Source organism: Triturus cristatus, chromosome 2_1, assembly GCF_964204655.1.
Source record: "Triturus cristatus chromosome 2_1, aTriCri1.1, whole genome shotgun sequence".
In the NCBI taxonomy this organism is placed as follows: domain Eukaryota; kingdom Metazoa; phylum Chordata; class Amphibia; order Caudata; family Salamandridae; genus Triturus; species Triturus cristatus.
In genome coordinates this window covers 1,038,570,036-1,038,587,245 of record NC_140581.1, presented here as the reverse complement: position 1 = coordinate 1,038,587,245, position 17,210 = coordinate 1,038,570,036, and the positions used below count along the sequence as shown (strand labels likewise).

General features: G+C 42.7%; 1 protein-coding gene across 6 annotated transcripts in view; it reads left to right on the top strand.

Moving 5' to 3' along the window:
- The window catches only part of LOC146866305 (uncharacterized), a 110,635-nt gene that overhangs the window by 17,138 nt on the left and 76,287 nt on the right, over positions 1-17,210 (top strand). For all 6 annotated transcript variants that reach the window (XM_085640840.1, XM_085640837.1, XM_085640838.1 and 3 more), the window contains exons 3-4: positions 5,920-5,961; positions 6,071-6,157. In XM_085640840.1, the coding sequence (XP_085496966.1) occupies positions 5,920-5,961; positions 6,071-6,157 (129 nt within the window). The remainder of the gene's footprint in view (positions 1-5,919; positions 5,962-6,070; positions 6,158-17,210) is intronic.

The window sequence follows — 17,210 nt, the reverse complement described above, 5'->3', positions numbered from 1 at the left end:
CAATACTATTAGAACCATGGACTGTTTCTGCTTTTTGTCATTAGCAATACCAGTGATGCAAACTGATATTGAATTTTTCCTTTTTTGAAAGTAGGTTAGTACACAATGCCTTAAGGGGAACTCCACCATTAGATAGGGTATTGCAGATAAATGCTCAAAAAACATTTTGCAATAGTCCACAACTACTGGGCACGTCCATAACATGTGGAGTAGGTTGGCTGTGGACTGTCTGTATCTAGGACATTCCCGTTTGTGTTGGGTAGAGTTTATTAAGGATACATGGAACTAGATAGTCATGGTGAAGTATCTTAAATTATACAAGGTGAAACTTACCATTACTAGACTCCTTCTTGGGATAACCCAGTACCTTTTCCTACTCAGAGCTTGTAAACAGACACCTACATCCTGCTCCCACTTAACCCTTATTGTCAAGGGGGGTGCACCCTATTATTTACCACTGGCTTATAGATCAGGGATATGTATCTACCCCCCTCCTGAAGGTCTGCCATGGCATTGAGCATATACGTTTCTGGGGATCGCCCTCGGAAACCTGTCCAGCACAGGCACGCCGCCACAATGAGCCTTGCAAAAGTTAGTAATTGGCCCGGTCCAATGTCAAATTTTTGTCTTGCTTCCTCAAATGTCATGCACATTTCTCACTTGTAGGAATCCCCAAGTATTTGGCAACCTTCCTTCATCAAGCCCGCCCCCTGGGCAATTAATCTGAGATCCCGAAATGCTGGGTAGGTCCAGATCTCAATATCTGACCTAAAAGGAGTACCTCTCAGCCTGTATCTACAAAAGTGATCCCAAACTTGAGACATCAATGCCACTGAGTATGGCACCATCCATGACTCCAGGCGAATGGTCAGATTTATCACAATAAGCCCCCTCGAGGGGTAGCAGCCCTAAAAGAGTGCCTTTTCCCTGTTAACAGTATCCATTTGCCACAACGGGAAATGTTGCAGGGTGAGCTTCTTATCAATCCAACGAAAGACAGACTGGGGTAACAGGCACATAGTGCCCTGGAACATGTAAAGATATCTAGGAATCATTTTACAGACAGCCACCCTGACTGCAAGGGACAGAGGCAGCTTCCGCCAGAAGGGGATAGAGCGCTCTAGGCCAGCCAAGATGCCCTTACTATTCAGGTAAGGTCCCCATCCAGGGTGTGGGACACATGTAACCTCAAATATTTGAAGGACCGCGACCAGCACACTATTTCCAAGTCTGGAAGACTCTCCAGCAGCACATTTACAAGAGCACCCACAGGGAACAGTTTGGAATTATTCCAATTGGTGATCATACCCGACACCTGCCGGAATTCGTCCAGTAAGTGCAGTAATCGGGACACTGATTAATCCAGGTCCATCATGTGGACCTGGGTGTCCAAGGATCTGGAATTCTCTTCCTCCCAAACTCAGGGTGATCCCTTTTTCTGCCCTCTTCAAATCAGAAGTTAAAGAGCTCTTGATGAGAAAATATCTGCCTCAGTCTTCCTTCTCCTCTTGACTCCTGGGCCATTCGACGCTGTTTTGTGTCCTAGATGCTAGGCTCTTGAGAATGTTGGACATTCTAAGTCTATGTGCTTGTCGATATGTTGATTATTTGTGTTTACATGTGCTCGTCCAACTGCACAATCTGTAAAGCGCTCTGATACCCTCGGTGGTCATGTTCACGCAATATAAAACTTGAAATAAATAAATACATGGACACCACGTGTCGGAAGCCTAATTCAAATATCTTTGTCTGCCATCCATTGCGCAACATTTTTCCAGCAGTTCTATGGCCAGGGCAAACAGTAGTGGTGACAGCTGGCACCCCGATGCTTACCCTGCTCCAGTTCTCACTTAAGGGACACAAACCTCATGTTCAAACTCTGGCCTAAGGACAGGTGTACTGCAATTTGATCCATAATTGCACTCGGTCCAAAAATGTTCTCCCTCAGAACCCCAAATATATAATCCTACCCAACAGTATTTAAGGCCTTTCTGATGTCAAGTGAAGACTCAATATAACATCCACTGTCTGAGTGCAGGGAGTGCTCCATATGTGCTAGAAGGTAGAGATTAAAGATTGTACTTCTGTGTGGGATGAAGCCCATCTGATCCTCAGTGACTAGTAAAAACATAACCCCCATCGACATGGGGGCCAAGAGCTTACTAATAATTTTAGTGTGTGTGTGTTAACCATGGACAAGCAGTTTTAGGACCCAACACGGCGTGGTCCCTCCCAGGTTTAGAAATCACTATGACTGACACCTCCCTCATCATCAGCGGGAGGAGTCTCTCTTGAAGTGTCTCCTCTGCCACCTATCTGAGCTTTTCCAAAAGGCGTGCAGGTACCAGTTTGTAAAACTCAGGCAGTAGACCATCCGTATTGGTGTTTTCCTGTTCTGCATGTTGCCTAGGGCTGCAAATTGTTCCGCACAGGTTATGGGTAGATCCAGTTCCTCTCATAAGACCATTGTCAGGTGGGCCAGATGAGCCAACTTCAGATACTCAGTTATCTGACATTCATCCAATGTCTTCATCTGTGTATACACTTTTGGCAACTGTGCTTAGAAAGGCCTCATTGATGTCAACAGTACAGTGCGTTCGACCCGCAGCGTCAGTGACAATGGCATACAGAATCTATTGAGTTCTCTACAAAGGAGCCAATCCTGGAGGGATCCAGTTTTATCCTCCTCCTGATGCAGTCACTGTATAAATGTTCGATGAGTATGTTTAACTAAACTTTGATATACCTCATTCAGTTGGCACTTCACTTCCACAAGAGTCATCGGGGCAGATTTACAAGCCTCTTGCGTCATTTATGCGCCGCTGTTGCGTCACTTTTCGTAACGCAGCAGAAGCGTAAAAATGTGGCCCATTTACAACATGACGCATCTAGAGAGATGCGTCACGTTGTAAAGCCCTGCGTCACATTATACCTGCATCAGGTATGATGTATGCAGGGTGAGCGTTCCAACGCAAAAAAGCCTCGTAGAAGTGACGCAGTGAAATCTACAAGATTTCACTGCGCCACTTCTAGGATGCCACTGCGTCAAATTCTTACGCCTGCTTGAAGCATGCATAAGGAGTGACGCAGCACAATGATGATAGGCCTCCCCCTGCATTGCTGGAGCTCCGTCATGCTTGCGACACCACTCCAGCAATGCCAGACTTTTGCGTCAACAGATGCGTCAGAAATTCTGACGCATCTGTCAATCCTTGCACCATGGTGCGCCATATTGTAAATACGGCGCATCCATAGTGGCTCAAGGGTTTCTAATTGTGGCACAGGGAAAGTGATGCATCTTTATAGATGCGTCACTTTCTTGTAAATCAGCCCCATCGTGTCCCCTCCCTGTTTGGGCATTCGTGCTTCCAACTTGGTTATACATCACTCCCAGTTCCTAATTCCCCTTTCCAGTTGTCCTGTCACTCCCACTATTTGGCTCATGGTGCCCCCCCCCCCCAAACCACCACCTACATACCCTCACACTCAGTTGCCCTTTTTAGTGGTTGACCTGCAGTTTTCCTCAAAGTATACAGTTAAGGTGTAGAGAAGGTGGGCAGCAAACTGCATCCGTAAGGGCCCATGTCTTCATCCTCCAGGTTGAAATTTGTGCACTCACCCTTCCCAGTCGGAGGGTCAATCCTACAGGGGAGTTATCCGAAAGGAGTCTGCACATATAAGTCACCTAAGTACACTCAGCCCATTTCTTTTGGCTGATAAAAAAATGGTCCAACTGTAGGAACCATGCAGCAGTGAGTAATGCAAATATATATGCGAGCCCGCAGATGGCGGAGCAGCCAATGGTCAAGCAGACGCATTTTATTGACATCAATCAATTTGGTGGACATCATAGCCAACTGACGGGACATAACACATTTAAAGTCACCTGCCCAGACAATGGGGACCCCCGAATGGGGCAGAGTCAGTGGCAGCATTTTAGGGAAAAAGGTGATGCCATCAATATTGTTGCCAGCTATCAACAGTGAGGAGACAAAGAGGCGTACCATTCAGGCTCCACAATCCTTAAATATGGATACCAAATATTGATGTTGACATCATCAGTGTTTTACTATTTAGATCCATACCTACTTCTACTTACAATATATTAAACCATGTCTTCTCTGTATAAAAAATTGTCTCTAATTTCCTTATTACAGTCGAGCGGTGATGTCTCTAGCCACCTGTAATAAGACAAGGACCCAGTTGCTTAGCTGAAATAAGTTATTACAGCTGCATGTTGTTAGAGCCAGCAGCCAAAGTGAAAGGCAGGTCATGGAGCATCGTTATAGTGCCCTTTTTAAAAAGGAAAATCAAAACAGTTTTTTCCTTCTATGTATATTTTTCTTAAATGAAACGTGAAAGCAGATATTTACGGCAACATGTTTATTTTTCGCATGCTACAGTTCATTACAGGAAATATTAAATTTCTCTGCGTGTTTCCACCCATTCTGAGATAAAGCCCTTAAAGCTATTGTAATATGTTTTTGCCACAAAACCCCATTTTCGTTTTGGTGTGTTTGATTTTGCACTATTGATTCTTTTATGAAGGGGGTGGATTACTAATGATGTAAGATCCTACAGGGAAGCAGTGTTGGCTTACTTTGACCCCTCTAACACCATGTAAATTGTACTTTGGTCAATTTCATCCACTGCTTCTCAAAAAAGATAGAGGCCCAGGACCTTCTAGGCGAAGGGCCGAGCAGTGAATAGGTCATTATTTGGCCTTGTAACCCTCTCCCTCTGACTGTTCCATCTTGATGTTACCCCGCCTCTTGGCTGGAATCATCAAACATGACTGGTTGTCATCGCTGGCTCAGGTTGCACAGGTGTCTACGAAGTGTACAAACTTACTCTAATCAAACTTTTCACACTTTCCTATTCCAACGGCCCTACATCCCTGGCTTTCCCTATTTTGCATAAGCACACGCTTTAGAAGACTGAACCACCACTTGCCACATGCAAATCCAGTACTTTTAAGCAATCTGGTGCTATTTAAAAAATGTTGCAAAGGTTTTTAATTAATCATGGAATAAAGTATTTTTATATTCCACTATAAATTCTGCTTTATTCTTCATGTCTGTAACCACAATATTGCTTTCTCGTGAAGGATTTAAGCTTGTTGTGAGATGCATGATGGTGTGACCATGTTATAGGGAATAAAATACCCTCTGCTTTACGCTAAAAGGCTATTGCAAGTCACTGCGGAATTCCATGGTCTTATAACGGAACTCCTCAATGACTTGTAATATCCTTATAATGTAGAGCAGGGGGCACGTCAGTCATATATAATGTTGTTTCTTATTCTGGATTCATATATAGAATGCCTATCCCAGTGTAGCCAGCCATAGGCATAAGAGTACCTATGACATTAAAATCTCTGTCTCTATGAAAGTGTAATAATTTTACCATCCTTATGAACTTCACCAAGTCCTCACAGGGTGGACTACAGCAACAAAGACAATTCAGGTTAAGGAGATCTTTTTAAGATCCTTTTCCCCACTTCAATATACACCACAGACGCATCCCAAACATAACATCAGACTCACACCAGTTTTGATGGCAAGTTGGAAGGCTTTCCCTCATGGCACTCAATTGCAGATAAAACCATCAAACCACTCCACCTGGCTAGGACCTGGTAGCCATCAAACCACCCCAACAATGCCACCTGGTTAGGCCAGTCTGTGACCCCCAACAACAGAGGATCTCCTATGGACAAACCACGCCTGCAGAAACTTGGCCTACACCAACATGGCTTAGAGTAATGATAAACATGGTTGATATAAAAAAAAGAAATAGCTTAACCTAACAAATATGGAAATTCTCCACTGTTCGTGTCTTTACTAGAAATTATTTTAATTTTAATATTCACAATGGCAGCCTCTGATTAACATTTTTGAAGAAAAATTGTTTTTTTTTCAGAAAGCAAAACCTGCGAAAGCTGCAGCAGACTCGAGTGCACAGGTACTTTTCTCTAGTTTCCTCTTTGCTGTTTCATGTCTTCTTCTTGGTCTGTGGTGTCCATGTGTTGGGCTTTCTAGTTCTTACCTCTAACTGGAGGCTTTCTTTTCAGATGGATATTACACCGGTTGTACCTATGCCTGGAGCGCCTATGAATCCACTAAATCCAATGAACCAAATGAATCCAATGGGGCCTGAGGTAACAATACCATTCTTAGTGTGCCTGTCTCTGATTGAATCTGCAGAGTAATATCACGATGATTGACATCATCATTCCAAAGGCTGCTGTAGTATTGGGAGATAATACATCTCCCAGTATGGTCTTATATCCCCATTCCCAGTTCCTCAGTTCATAATGGAGGAAAATGTAGAACCATTGAAAGTTTTCCCAATTACAAGCTGGACAAGCTGGAAGAGTGCACATTTTTCCTGCACAAATTTCGCCAGATTTTACAAGGTGACATTTGTGTTCATAAAAAACACCGTATATGGTGATTATTGCACACTCTTTGTAATCCTAAATGTGGACACAATGCCTTGTTTATGCCCAAATTGGGACTGCCACAGCCCTTGGACTGAAGTCCCTAATGTAGGCTACATCTGAAAGGCGAAAAAGTCCTTATGAAAGAAAAAATGGCCTTGCCCACCTCCTCCAATGTTGCCCCCCTCTTATGTGGTGAGCCACATCTCAGTTGTGAATTTGTCATTGATTTTTTCTTTTTCCTGGTCTGGTAACCACAGGCCACCTCTCATGGTGCCTTTAGACCTCCAGAATACACGCCACAAATATTTTTAAATATGCAAAGTTGGTTAAATCTTCAAACTTATATTCCATGATCCTTCCACCACATCTGCTGTAGCACTTACTGATGCCTGGAACCAGTCATACTTTGGCACATGGTACACTCTTTTCAGTTTCTTCTTCCTCATATTACCTTCAGTTATGCCATCTTTACTATACTATATACTGTTGTAAAGATTATCCTGCTAATCTCATTTCCTGCATGATGCTTTGCTTGGCTGTAATTTTGCTGTAATTTCTGTAATATTTTGACCTGGTTCATTTAAAATGTTCTAAAATTAGTAAGTTCATGGTAAAGAGTAAAGTCCTCATTCTGAATGGGTTGGTTTTACAGTGTGATAGTTTGTCAGAAAGGGAACAACTATTAACACACTTTTGCCCAGTGACAAATTACCCTACGATTCCAAGTTTGCCTTTCCAGGATATGGGTTAATATGTAAAGACATTGTATTAAAATACCGCACATTATTCATCTTTTCAATCAGTTTTTCATATGCAAATTTTGGCATTATTACCAAGCAAAATGTGCAAGGGGAGAAATCATGGGTTTGTGGTATTATTGAAAAATTATGAATACCTAGATTGGGTTTAGGTAGTGTTTGAGTCAGATTATGACGCCACTATTCCTGTGAATTTAGCAAACATAGAAAGAGGAAAAAAATGAGGAGAAATAAAAATATTTCTCCTTGTTGTGTCTCCTTACTCCTCCCCTGGGGAGGCGTAGAATTCTGACGCATTCCCAGGTTTACGAAATGTTGTAAATCTGGGAGTGTGGAAGAATCCATGGGTGTTGCATGGAAACACCCACAGCAACACCCATGGCACGCCCCTTTCACGCAAGGGGTGATATTTACAAGGCCATGAAAAGCCACACAGGGTGGCTTTGCGTGGCCTTGGTAATATGGGGCAGCACACTGCGCCGCCTTTGCGTCAATAAATGTGACCCAACGGTGGCGCAAGGGGCTTGGAAATAAGCTCCCATATGTCAGAAAGAGAAAATATTCACTAGGTTTGAGGCTAGGCAAACCATGCTGTTTCAAAAATGACTACATTGCTGTTGAACATTAAAAACACTCTGAGAAATCGCGTCACTTCCATCCCTGAATCCTGAGTGCACTTTTTTGTGAACAAGTAGCGTAAAGGCAATGTTGACAAAAACCTACATTTAATGCGCTTTCACAACTGTTATCCCATAAGAATTTCCATTCTCATGTAGTACCTTAAGGTGTCCCCTTTGCTCTTTTTGAGGCAGGCAGCCTACCGGATGATACCCACCAAGCCTTCGGCATAAGCACCTTTAGTTCCTAATTCCAGCCTTAGTGCTGCCAAGGATACTGAAGTATTGCGAGAAATAAGTATTCTCAAAATCTGCCCTTCTACTTTATTCAAAAAGCCCCATCTTGAGATGTCTGTAAACCCCACTGAAAATAGGAGAGTAGCAGGAATGTTTGCCTAATAGACGGCTAAAACTTGGGAGAAGTGTCTTTTACCTGTGGCCCTATAGAGTCCTGCCAAACCCTTAGCCTGGGACTGAGCTTTACACATGTTATTTGAAATGTGGTCAATATCACTCAAGTTGCTGCACATTATTTGTGCCAAAAAAGTAAATGTCTTGACCACTCCCGAACCTAAAACCAAGGGAAGTTGTCGTATTTATGTTTTTTCTTACCATGTAAGCAGAGTATTCTGTACATAGAGGTGTTAATTTTTAAATAATATGCATCAGCAAAATATTGCAGTGACCCCAATCGACTGTTGAGACCCTTAGGCATAAGATCCAAAATCACTATGTCATCTGCTTAGAGAAGACCGTCCCCCGATACTAGGTGGTAAACCCCTACTTTGTGAAAGGGAATCGGGCAGGTCTGAGATATATAGGGAGAAAAACAGCGGGCGAGGAGACATCCTTGCTTTAAGCCATTCTTAATTGGAATTACTCTAGAGAGTCCTCGATCACCACCTAACAGAACCTGGTACCATGTGGTAGAGTCGAGGGTAATGATTAGGTGCAGTGTGTATTTTCTGTAATGCAGAGATCCGACGACTTCTTCTACAGCACTGAACGATCCACTTCATCAAAGGCTGTGAAGAAGTCTATAAATGCGACATATATCAAATAACCTCTATTAACCACGTACTCCTCATTAAATATTTGTAATGCAGCTATGTTATCTAAGATCCCATGTTTTTTCCTGAAACTTGTCTGCTTTAGCTGTGTAATCTTGTTGTCCTCTGCCCATGTGTTTAACTGTGCCAACAGACATCAGGAGAAGACCTTACCTACTGCATCTAATAGGGCAATCTGGTGATAGTTTACAGGATTGTTGCGGTCCCCTTTTTTTATTAAAGGGGGACAAAAATGCTTCCAGTCCAAGAAGTAGGAACTATCCTATGTGCATAGCAGAATCTAAAGATCCGAAATAATAATGTGGCCCAAAGGTATGTTTCCTGCTTTGCTGCAGAGATTGGAACTTCATCCAGTCCTGTGGCAGTAGAGAATTGCATTGTTGGAGAGTTATGGGCGCCGACTACAGGATTCTGGAATGGGGGGCCCTCTAGCACCTCACTTGCTTCATAAAGTGCAGAAATGAAGTTGACCCAACAGTTCTCCAATGGGAGAGGGGGAGGATCTAACCCTTGTCCCACAACCACCCGTAGCTATTTCACAAAGATTTCTCAAAAGATTCTCAAAGGCAGCTTTTCTTAGTTCTATCCACGTAAGGTTAGGAGCTTGCTTTTCTTGACTTGCCTTTATGCAACTTCTGCACCTTTTCAAGAGAGAGAGGTGACTGCTTCTCTCATTAGAGAATATATAAATTGCTTCATGGTCAATCTATTTATTTCTTTATTCAATTGAAGAATCAAGAGAGAGATTAACTTTGCTGGGGTCTTGGATGGCCTTCGGCTAGAGTTTATCACAATCTGCTTCATGAAATGATTAATTGAATGCAGAACATCAGCCTCCCAAGAGTCAAGATTGTTAACTGCTTTCTCTACACTATCCTTTCAAATAGTTATCATTCTGGGATCCCAGTAGGTCCTGACTGATTTTTCATAGAATTTTGAGATAGCCCCATCAAATTTCCAAGGCCCAACAAGGGCCATATTCACCTCTAGGGAGAAAACCAACAATCGGTGATCACTGTACATGGAGTCTATTATTTTTAAGTCACCTAACAGGTGGAAAAAGTATACCCAGCAATAAAAGAATCCAAGATTGCCTCTCTCGTAGGGGATTTATGAGGATACTGTGCAGGGGAGTCTGAGGGTGATCTCCCATTAGCTATTAAACGGTCAGTACTTCTTAGTTGATCAAGTAGAATCCTACCTCTCTTATCAGTTCTAGTATTAGATGTGAAACATAGGGGAGAATGAGCAAAGCGTACTCATTTTTTACCTCTTGGAATAGATTAAGAGCATGATTGGTGACTTTACAATTTAGGTCTCCAACTAAGATTACATGAGGCTCTTCTCCTTATTCAAAGTATTTTTAATAAAGGTAAAAACTTTGTGCACATGATTTTTATAAGAGGCATCAGGTGGAATATAGGCGTTCATCAAGAGAGAGCGGGAGCTGATACTTTCCCCCCTCCATTAGGGAACAGTGTTAACCACTAGGAAAAGATTTGAGGAGTAATTAAAGCTATCATAATCTTATTGCTTAGGATGCTTTTGGATGCCCTTTTCATAGACGGAGGGGCTTTGCATTTTATAGAGAAGAAACCGTCACATTGAAGCTCGCTGGAGCACCAGATTTCCTCGAGGCAGATTCTATCGGGATTTTACTCATTCAAAAAGTGCAATTTCTCTTTACTATTCTTTATTCCTGTAATATTCCAGGAAACCACTTTTAATTAATTGCTAATCATGACATTGTGTTACAAGTAGTGGTGCACGAATGCTATTTAAAGCACCTGCCAAGAAATTCCATTTTTGAAGCTCATTGATTACACAATCAGAATGGGCTTTGGTCGTTTTCCCATAGATCGCACGGCGCCCATTAGTTCCTACGTAAACTTCCAGCCCTCTTGAATCATCCGCTAAACCCCTATTTTAAGATCTAGAATGCCAATCCCTCAAATGATTATACAATTTATCAGACCCCTTGTCCCAAAAATAAATTTTCTTGTAAGCAGAAAATCTTTACGTTGGAGACATTTGCTGTTTTGCAGCACCAAATTCACAACAATTTTAGAGTATAAAAGTATGCTCGTTTTTATCCCCGGCCCAGTATTGGTCAAGGGAACCAATGAAATATCACTGCTTTGAATTAAATTCGTAATGTCTGCAAAACATGCAAGAAAGGATACACAATTCAAGATCAAATCAAAGAGGGGAACAAAATTTAACATAGAGGTGTTAACAAAGGAGCAAAAAGGAGAATGGGTTTCTTGATCAGATGATAGCAGAGTTTGCCTTCCACAAACAGAGCAGCCACCGGTTGAGTGAGGTGGGGCAAGAAGTAGACAAAGGGGAGGGGTACATGAGCATTGTGCCAGGGTCCTTCCTCGCCACAGGAGATATAATAATTGATACCAATGGACCAGGACTATGCCACTCCTGCTGATTGCCGTGGTTAGATGCCTCAGTCCTTTACAAAGTGTTCTTCCCTTTTTGAAAACAAAGTATTTTGTGACTTTTTAAAAAATTCGCTGGTTAGATTTTCTCTTCCGTCTATGGTTTTTTGTTTTACCTTTGCACTTGGATTGTACATTCTCTATTGGGACAATTGCACAGGAAGCGGGACAAGATTGATTTTAAAGATGGAGAAAACTTCAAGGTCAGAGTTTGAAGATTTCACAGGGTAACCAGTTACTGCAGAGTCCACTGAGCAAGGGTCAAAGAGATATCTTATTGAGAGTGTGTGGCTTTACACCTTAGATCTTGTTTTAAGGATATCCACAAGTGCCTAAAAATGGGTCCTTCCTGCTTGTGAGCAGAAATCTTAATTCAGGGTTGGAGGGGGAGCAATAGGTTACTCACCTCCTTTGATGGCTATCCATTAGTTGACCCTTGGCAGGAAGCTCTCAATTTTCCTTTGTTAGCCTTTTCTCTATCATATTTTGTACTAGTTAAAAGCTTCAGGATCATAGCAACTGTATCTTGAATAGAGCTAGATCCCACTACAAATGTTTCTAAGAGAGTTAAGATGGAGGATAAAATTCTCTCTCAGCAATAAAGTGAGTCTGATGCTTGTGCCTCTTAGCCTGGAGGATTGTGTGAGGGGCTCCCAATTAGCTCCAAATCAGGGGCTGCAGATATTTGCGATATTACTGTAGAATGCTCCGAAAGAGTACTACTAAAATGTTGCAGGCCAGTTGTCAATGAGGGCATAAGCGGAATTTCTGAGGTAATATCCTCCTGATGCACCCTGCACCTTAAGTTAAACTCCGGGTCTATATCCAGAAGGGTAATATCCTCATTTAAAAGACAAGGTGCTTTCTCTTTGGTTTTCACCCCAGTTTCCCGTACAGATGTTCTTGGAGGTAAAGATTGTACAGAAAGATTATCAGCAACTGATCCAGTGCGGATTTCTAAATTACAGTTATGATCATCTTGGATCGTTTTCTCTTAACCCCAAAAAGAGACAATCTCATTCTTGCCCTTTAGCGCGTTAATGTGTATTGATCTGTTCCGCAGAGGGTTAGATTTAGTTTTGACAAAGGGCCTTGACAGGATCAGACAGATAGAGTGGAGTTTTCTTGCAGTCATTTTCTTCTTCAGTTGAGAACATGTTGTTTGCCGGATGGGGTTATGCACACAAACAGACCGCTCCAAACGTGGCCCAATTTTTAAAGAATCTTCTTCAAAAGAAAGTAATCACAGTGCTATTGCCAGGAGGCTTACTATTGAGAGGCTTTATGTAAGTTCAAACAGCTGTGACGAAGGGGCGGTAACTAGGGGGTCGCGGGGCTACAAGCACACCAATACCTGGCTCGGCTGCCTCTGCTGCCCACACGCTCACCCCCCTGGCAAGGCCCCCCTAATGAGGTGCTCACACTGTGCACAGCAGTTACCTCACCTCCGTCCTCTACCGGGCAATCTTCACAACTGCGGCCTGGAAAAAGCTATTTGGGGGCTGGGCAAAGATTGAAGGTCAAGAGAACTGCTTCACAGGGGTCAGAGAGGCTAAATTTCCAATTGCACAGCTCATGGTAAATACTCCTGGGAGTATTCTGGACGCAGGTCACGCAGGTGGTGTCATGAGGATGCCAAGACGGGAGGCAGAGATTTGGAGATGGGGAGCGGTGGCGAGAGCTGTCACCCTGCTCAACACATGACGCATCACGTACCTCACCCTGCAGCATATTAGCCGGGCTCTAAGCCGAGCTCAGAGCCACACAGCCCATCTCAGTGTGGGCGCCATAAGCAGCCGTGCCCTGCGGTCCTCATGTTTCTCGTCTTGCTTCACCATGCTCCACCCCTTATTCTGGGCGCCTTTTACTGGTGCTAATATACAAACGTTTTCAGAAATGAGGAGTAAAGATTTATCTTACAAATTATCCTACATAAATAAATTGTCACACAAAATATATTTTATACCGTGAATACGATTGGAGAGATACATTGGTAGGTTTGAGAAATTGGGTTGCTGGTGAGGAAGGTGAAACACTATTCAAGCAACCACTACAATCCTTGTTAGGGTGAATCTCAAAACACTAAATTAACCAGTGCTTAACTCTCTGGTAGCTTAGCACAAAAGCAATTAGGCGTAACTTAGAGACACTGTGTAAAATATTTATGAATCATACAAATAGTAATAAAGTGAAAATACTACACAAGAAAAATCCCACACCATTTTAGAAAAATACAGTAAAACTGTGTCACTTATTTTACACCAAATTGATAAACATCCAACCAGTAGAACTGGACATAAGCAATTTCAAAGAATTCATGTAAGTTTAGCACCTAAAAGCAAAAAGCGCCACCTGCGGCTATCATGTAGTGGGAGACCAGGTGAAAGTCAAAAGTTCAGGCCGACCACGATGCAGAGTGGGCCGGATACAGGACCCATGTTAGTCCAGCTGGAAAAACGTATCTTCTAAAATCTAGCACGAAGAGTTCCGTTCACAGTTGAGGAAGCTGCGATGACCAGGAAGAGCGCCACGGATTGTTGTCGCTGTAGCACAAAGATAAAACCGGCTGCCATGGACAGCTGTCATTGTAGCGCACCGATCATGTCGGGCGTCATGTATGGTAGATTTGTGTTGGCATCTCCACTGGATGCCGATGCAGTGGCACAAATTAAAAATGTCTCATTGAAGGTAGTTGCTGGAAGTAGCTGTAGTGCGAAGGATTGTGTACGCCAGAGTTTTGCATTGGCGGTCGGTAAAGGCAGAAAGACTTTGGTGTGTACCGGCACATTCGTGGTTGCACGAAGAGCTCAAAACTTCAGACTTTCTCCTTTTATTCAAGGAGGAGTTGCACTGATGCCACAGCAAGGGTCCAAGGCCTGAGGGGGGGCACCTCTTGGGGATCAAGCCCACACTCCAGAAGGCCAGCAGAACTCAAGGAGGTTCAGTTGTAGGCCCAGGCTGCAGGTCAGGCAGGCAAATTCAAAGCCTCTGGACCTTGTTATGTCCGTATAGCTCTAACAGGAGGTCACCCAGCTGAACCTTGAAGCCACTTCAGCCTGGGATGAAGGGTGCAGGTCAAGTCTTTCTTCTTAGTGTGCAGGTCAGGCCTCAAGCAGCAGAGCACCAGAGCATCCTTTGACTGTAGTATCCACAGGTCCAAGAGTATTCTGGTTAGTTGAATCTGAGGGTTTAATATGTATACCTGATGCCAGTGCTGAAATGGGAGAAGCTTTTGGAGTTTCCCCTATAGAGATGCCTGGAATTTCAAGACTCCCTGGCCTGGTCCCAGTTTGTCTGAGGCCACACTAGGCTACTGTGAAGTCTTTTGTGTGTGAGCTGAGCCTGTGCCTTTGAAGTTTGATAGGTGGCAGTTCTGCCTCCCATTCAGCCAGGATTTCTCATCTTGCCAACACCCAAACTCTCTATTGTGATGCTGTCTGGGAGGGCTAAACAAAGGCCAACTGAAATCTACACCTAGTTGTCATATTACCCAGGATAAAGGCAGCAGGTACCAATTATTAGGATAAGAAAATGGCAACTTTCTAAAAGTGGAATTGTCAGAATTGTGGCTTAAAATCTGAGTTTACCATTAAAGAGGGTTTTAAATTACTATTCCTTAGGTGCCAAACATGACATTCCTACTTGCCTCCAATCAAAGGTTATCACTTTTTAGATGTAATAATGTAACCAAATGTTATCCTATTATAGAGGGAAGACGTGCAATACAGAAAAACAAGTTTGAGAGTTTTTCAATACTAGGACACGTAAAACTTAAAACGACAAGTCCAAATTTATAAATTAAATACACCCTGCCTTATGGGATGTTTAGGGTCTATCCCTAGGGGTGACTTATATGTATTAAAAAGAGTGGTTTAGGCTTGGCAAAAGTTTTATTTTGCCAGGTCAAAATGGCAGTTTAAAACTAAACACACAGGCTACAATGGCAGACCTGAGACATGTTTAAAAAGACTACTTAAGTGGGCGGCACAATACATGCTGCAGGTGCACTAGTAGCATTTACTTAATAGTCCCTGGGTACATATAATTCCACCTTACAAAATGTAATGTGCCAACTAGATGTAAACCAATTTTATCATGTGTAAAGGAGAGAGCTGAAGCACTGGTTAGCAGTGGGAAAGTGTGCAGAGTCATAAGGCCAACAAAAACAAATTCAGTAAAATAGGACTGAAAGCAAAATGTTTGGGGATGACCCTATGGAGAAGACCAAGCCCAACAGTAGGCATACGATTTGACAAGTAGCCACATACACTTGTAAATAGACATACATAAAGAGGTACACACATAGACGGGAGTCATCAGAAGGTGCAGCTTCTCTTTTCTCTAGATCTTTATCCCAGTCAGTATTCCTGTCCCAGTTGAGCCTGCTCAGGAAGATATGCTCTTGTGTGAAAGATTGATGAATACCTCTTTCCGTATCTGTCCTTGAAAGAAACTCTCATGCTCTTCAGATAATTCTTCTTTCACTTACTTGAAAGTTAAATGGTGCTCCTTTACTTTACTTTTCCTCATAACCCTTTGAACTTATTCAGCCGAAACATGGTGCACATGTTTTAAGTTACAAAGCAAAACTATGTGACTAGAGCTGTGTGGGAGCTGTTATAGAAAGATGTGTGGAAACCCTAAGGGTGGGGTGAGGAGGCACAATGCCCAGCATATGGTAACTTGCCCAGTAATCCTAGCAACTTAACACACTATTCTGCTGAGTAAGCATTAAAGCGGTACCTTGACTGGTGTGACCTGCTCCATGGCAGACAGGGCAGGGGATGGTAAGAGATCCATGTCACATGGTTTAGGGTGTGTTGGCAGTGTTTAAAATTTAATTGGTCTGGCCTCACAGCCCAGCATTATCATCAGACCACCATTACCACCGCTATCACAATTGTTACCACTGCTACTACCCCTGCCACCATCATCAACACCACTACTATAATCACCATTGCCACCACCATGAGCACCATTAACACAACCATCACAACACTACCACAATGTCCATTACCAGCACTACCATCACTACCATCACCACCATTACTACCATAACCTCAAATGCTATCACTACCACTATCACCACCATCATCATGATCCATGCATGCATGGCTGATATGCTAATCATTTCTGATGAATCTTGACACACCAACAGTATGGATCCCATCAAACTGTTGGCCAGATGTGCAAAAAAGAAAAAGCAAGACAGCAAGCTTACACCATCTGCTCTCCCACAATATAGAACAGCATTCCTGTATTTCTTAGGGTCCCCCCAGCCAAGCTCCAATTAATGAAAGGACACTATCACAATGCAATAACAGTATACTTCTGTTCGGATAACCAAGTTACCCCTGCATTCACTGGTTGAATGTATCTTTGCCTTTGACACTGTAGAGTGCTCTGCTGCCCTATGGCTAGGTTTGTGTTATACAATAATGCATACATACACAACTACTACCACTATCATTTTTGTCACAATCACCACCACTACAACCACCACTAATATTAAAAACACTGTTACCATCACTACATTACTATGGCTAACAATCCTTCCACCAGTACCACTATGTGCAGGTAAGAGCATCTTAAGATTTCTCTTACAAATTATCCTACATAAATAAATTGTCACACGAAATATATTTTATACCGTGAATACGATTGGAGAGATACATTGGTAGGTGTGAGAAATTGGGTTGCTGGTGAGGAAGGTGAAACACTATTCAAGCAACCACTACAATCCTTGTTAGGGTGAATCTCAAAACACTAAATTAACCAGTGCTTAACTCTCTGGTAGCTTAGCACAAAAGCAATTAGGCGTAACGTAGAGACACTGTGTAAAATATTTATGAATCATACAAATAGTAATAAAG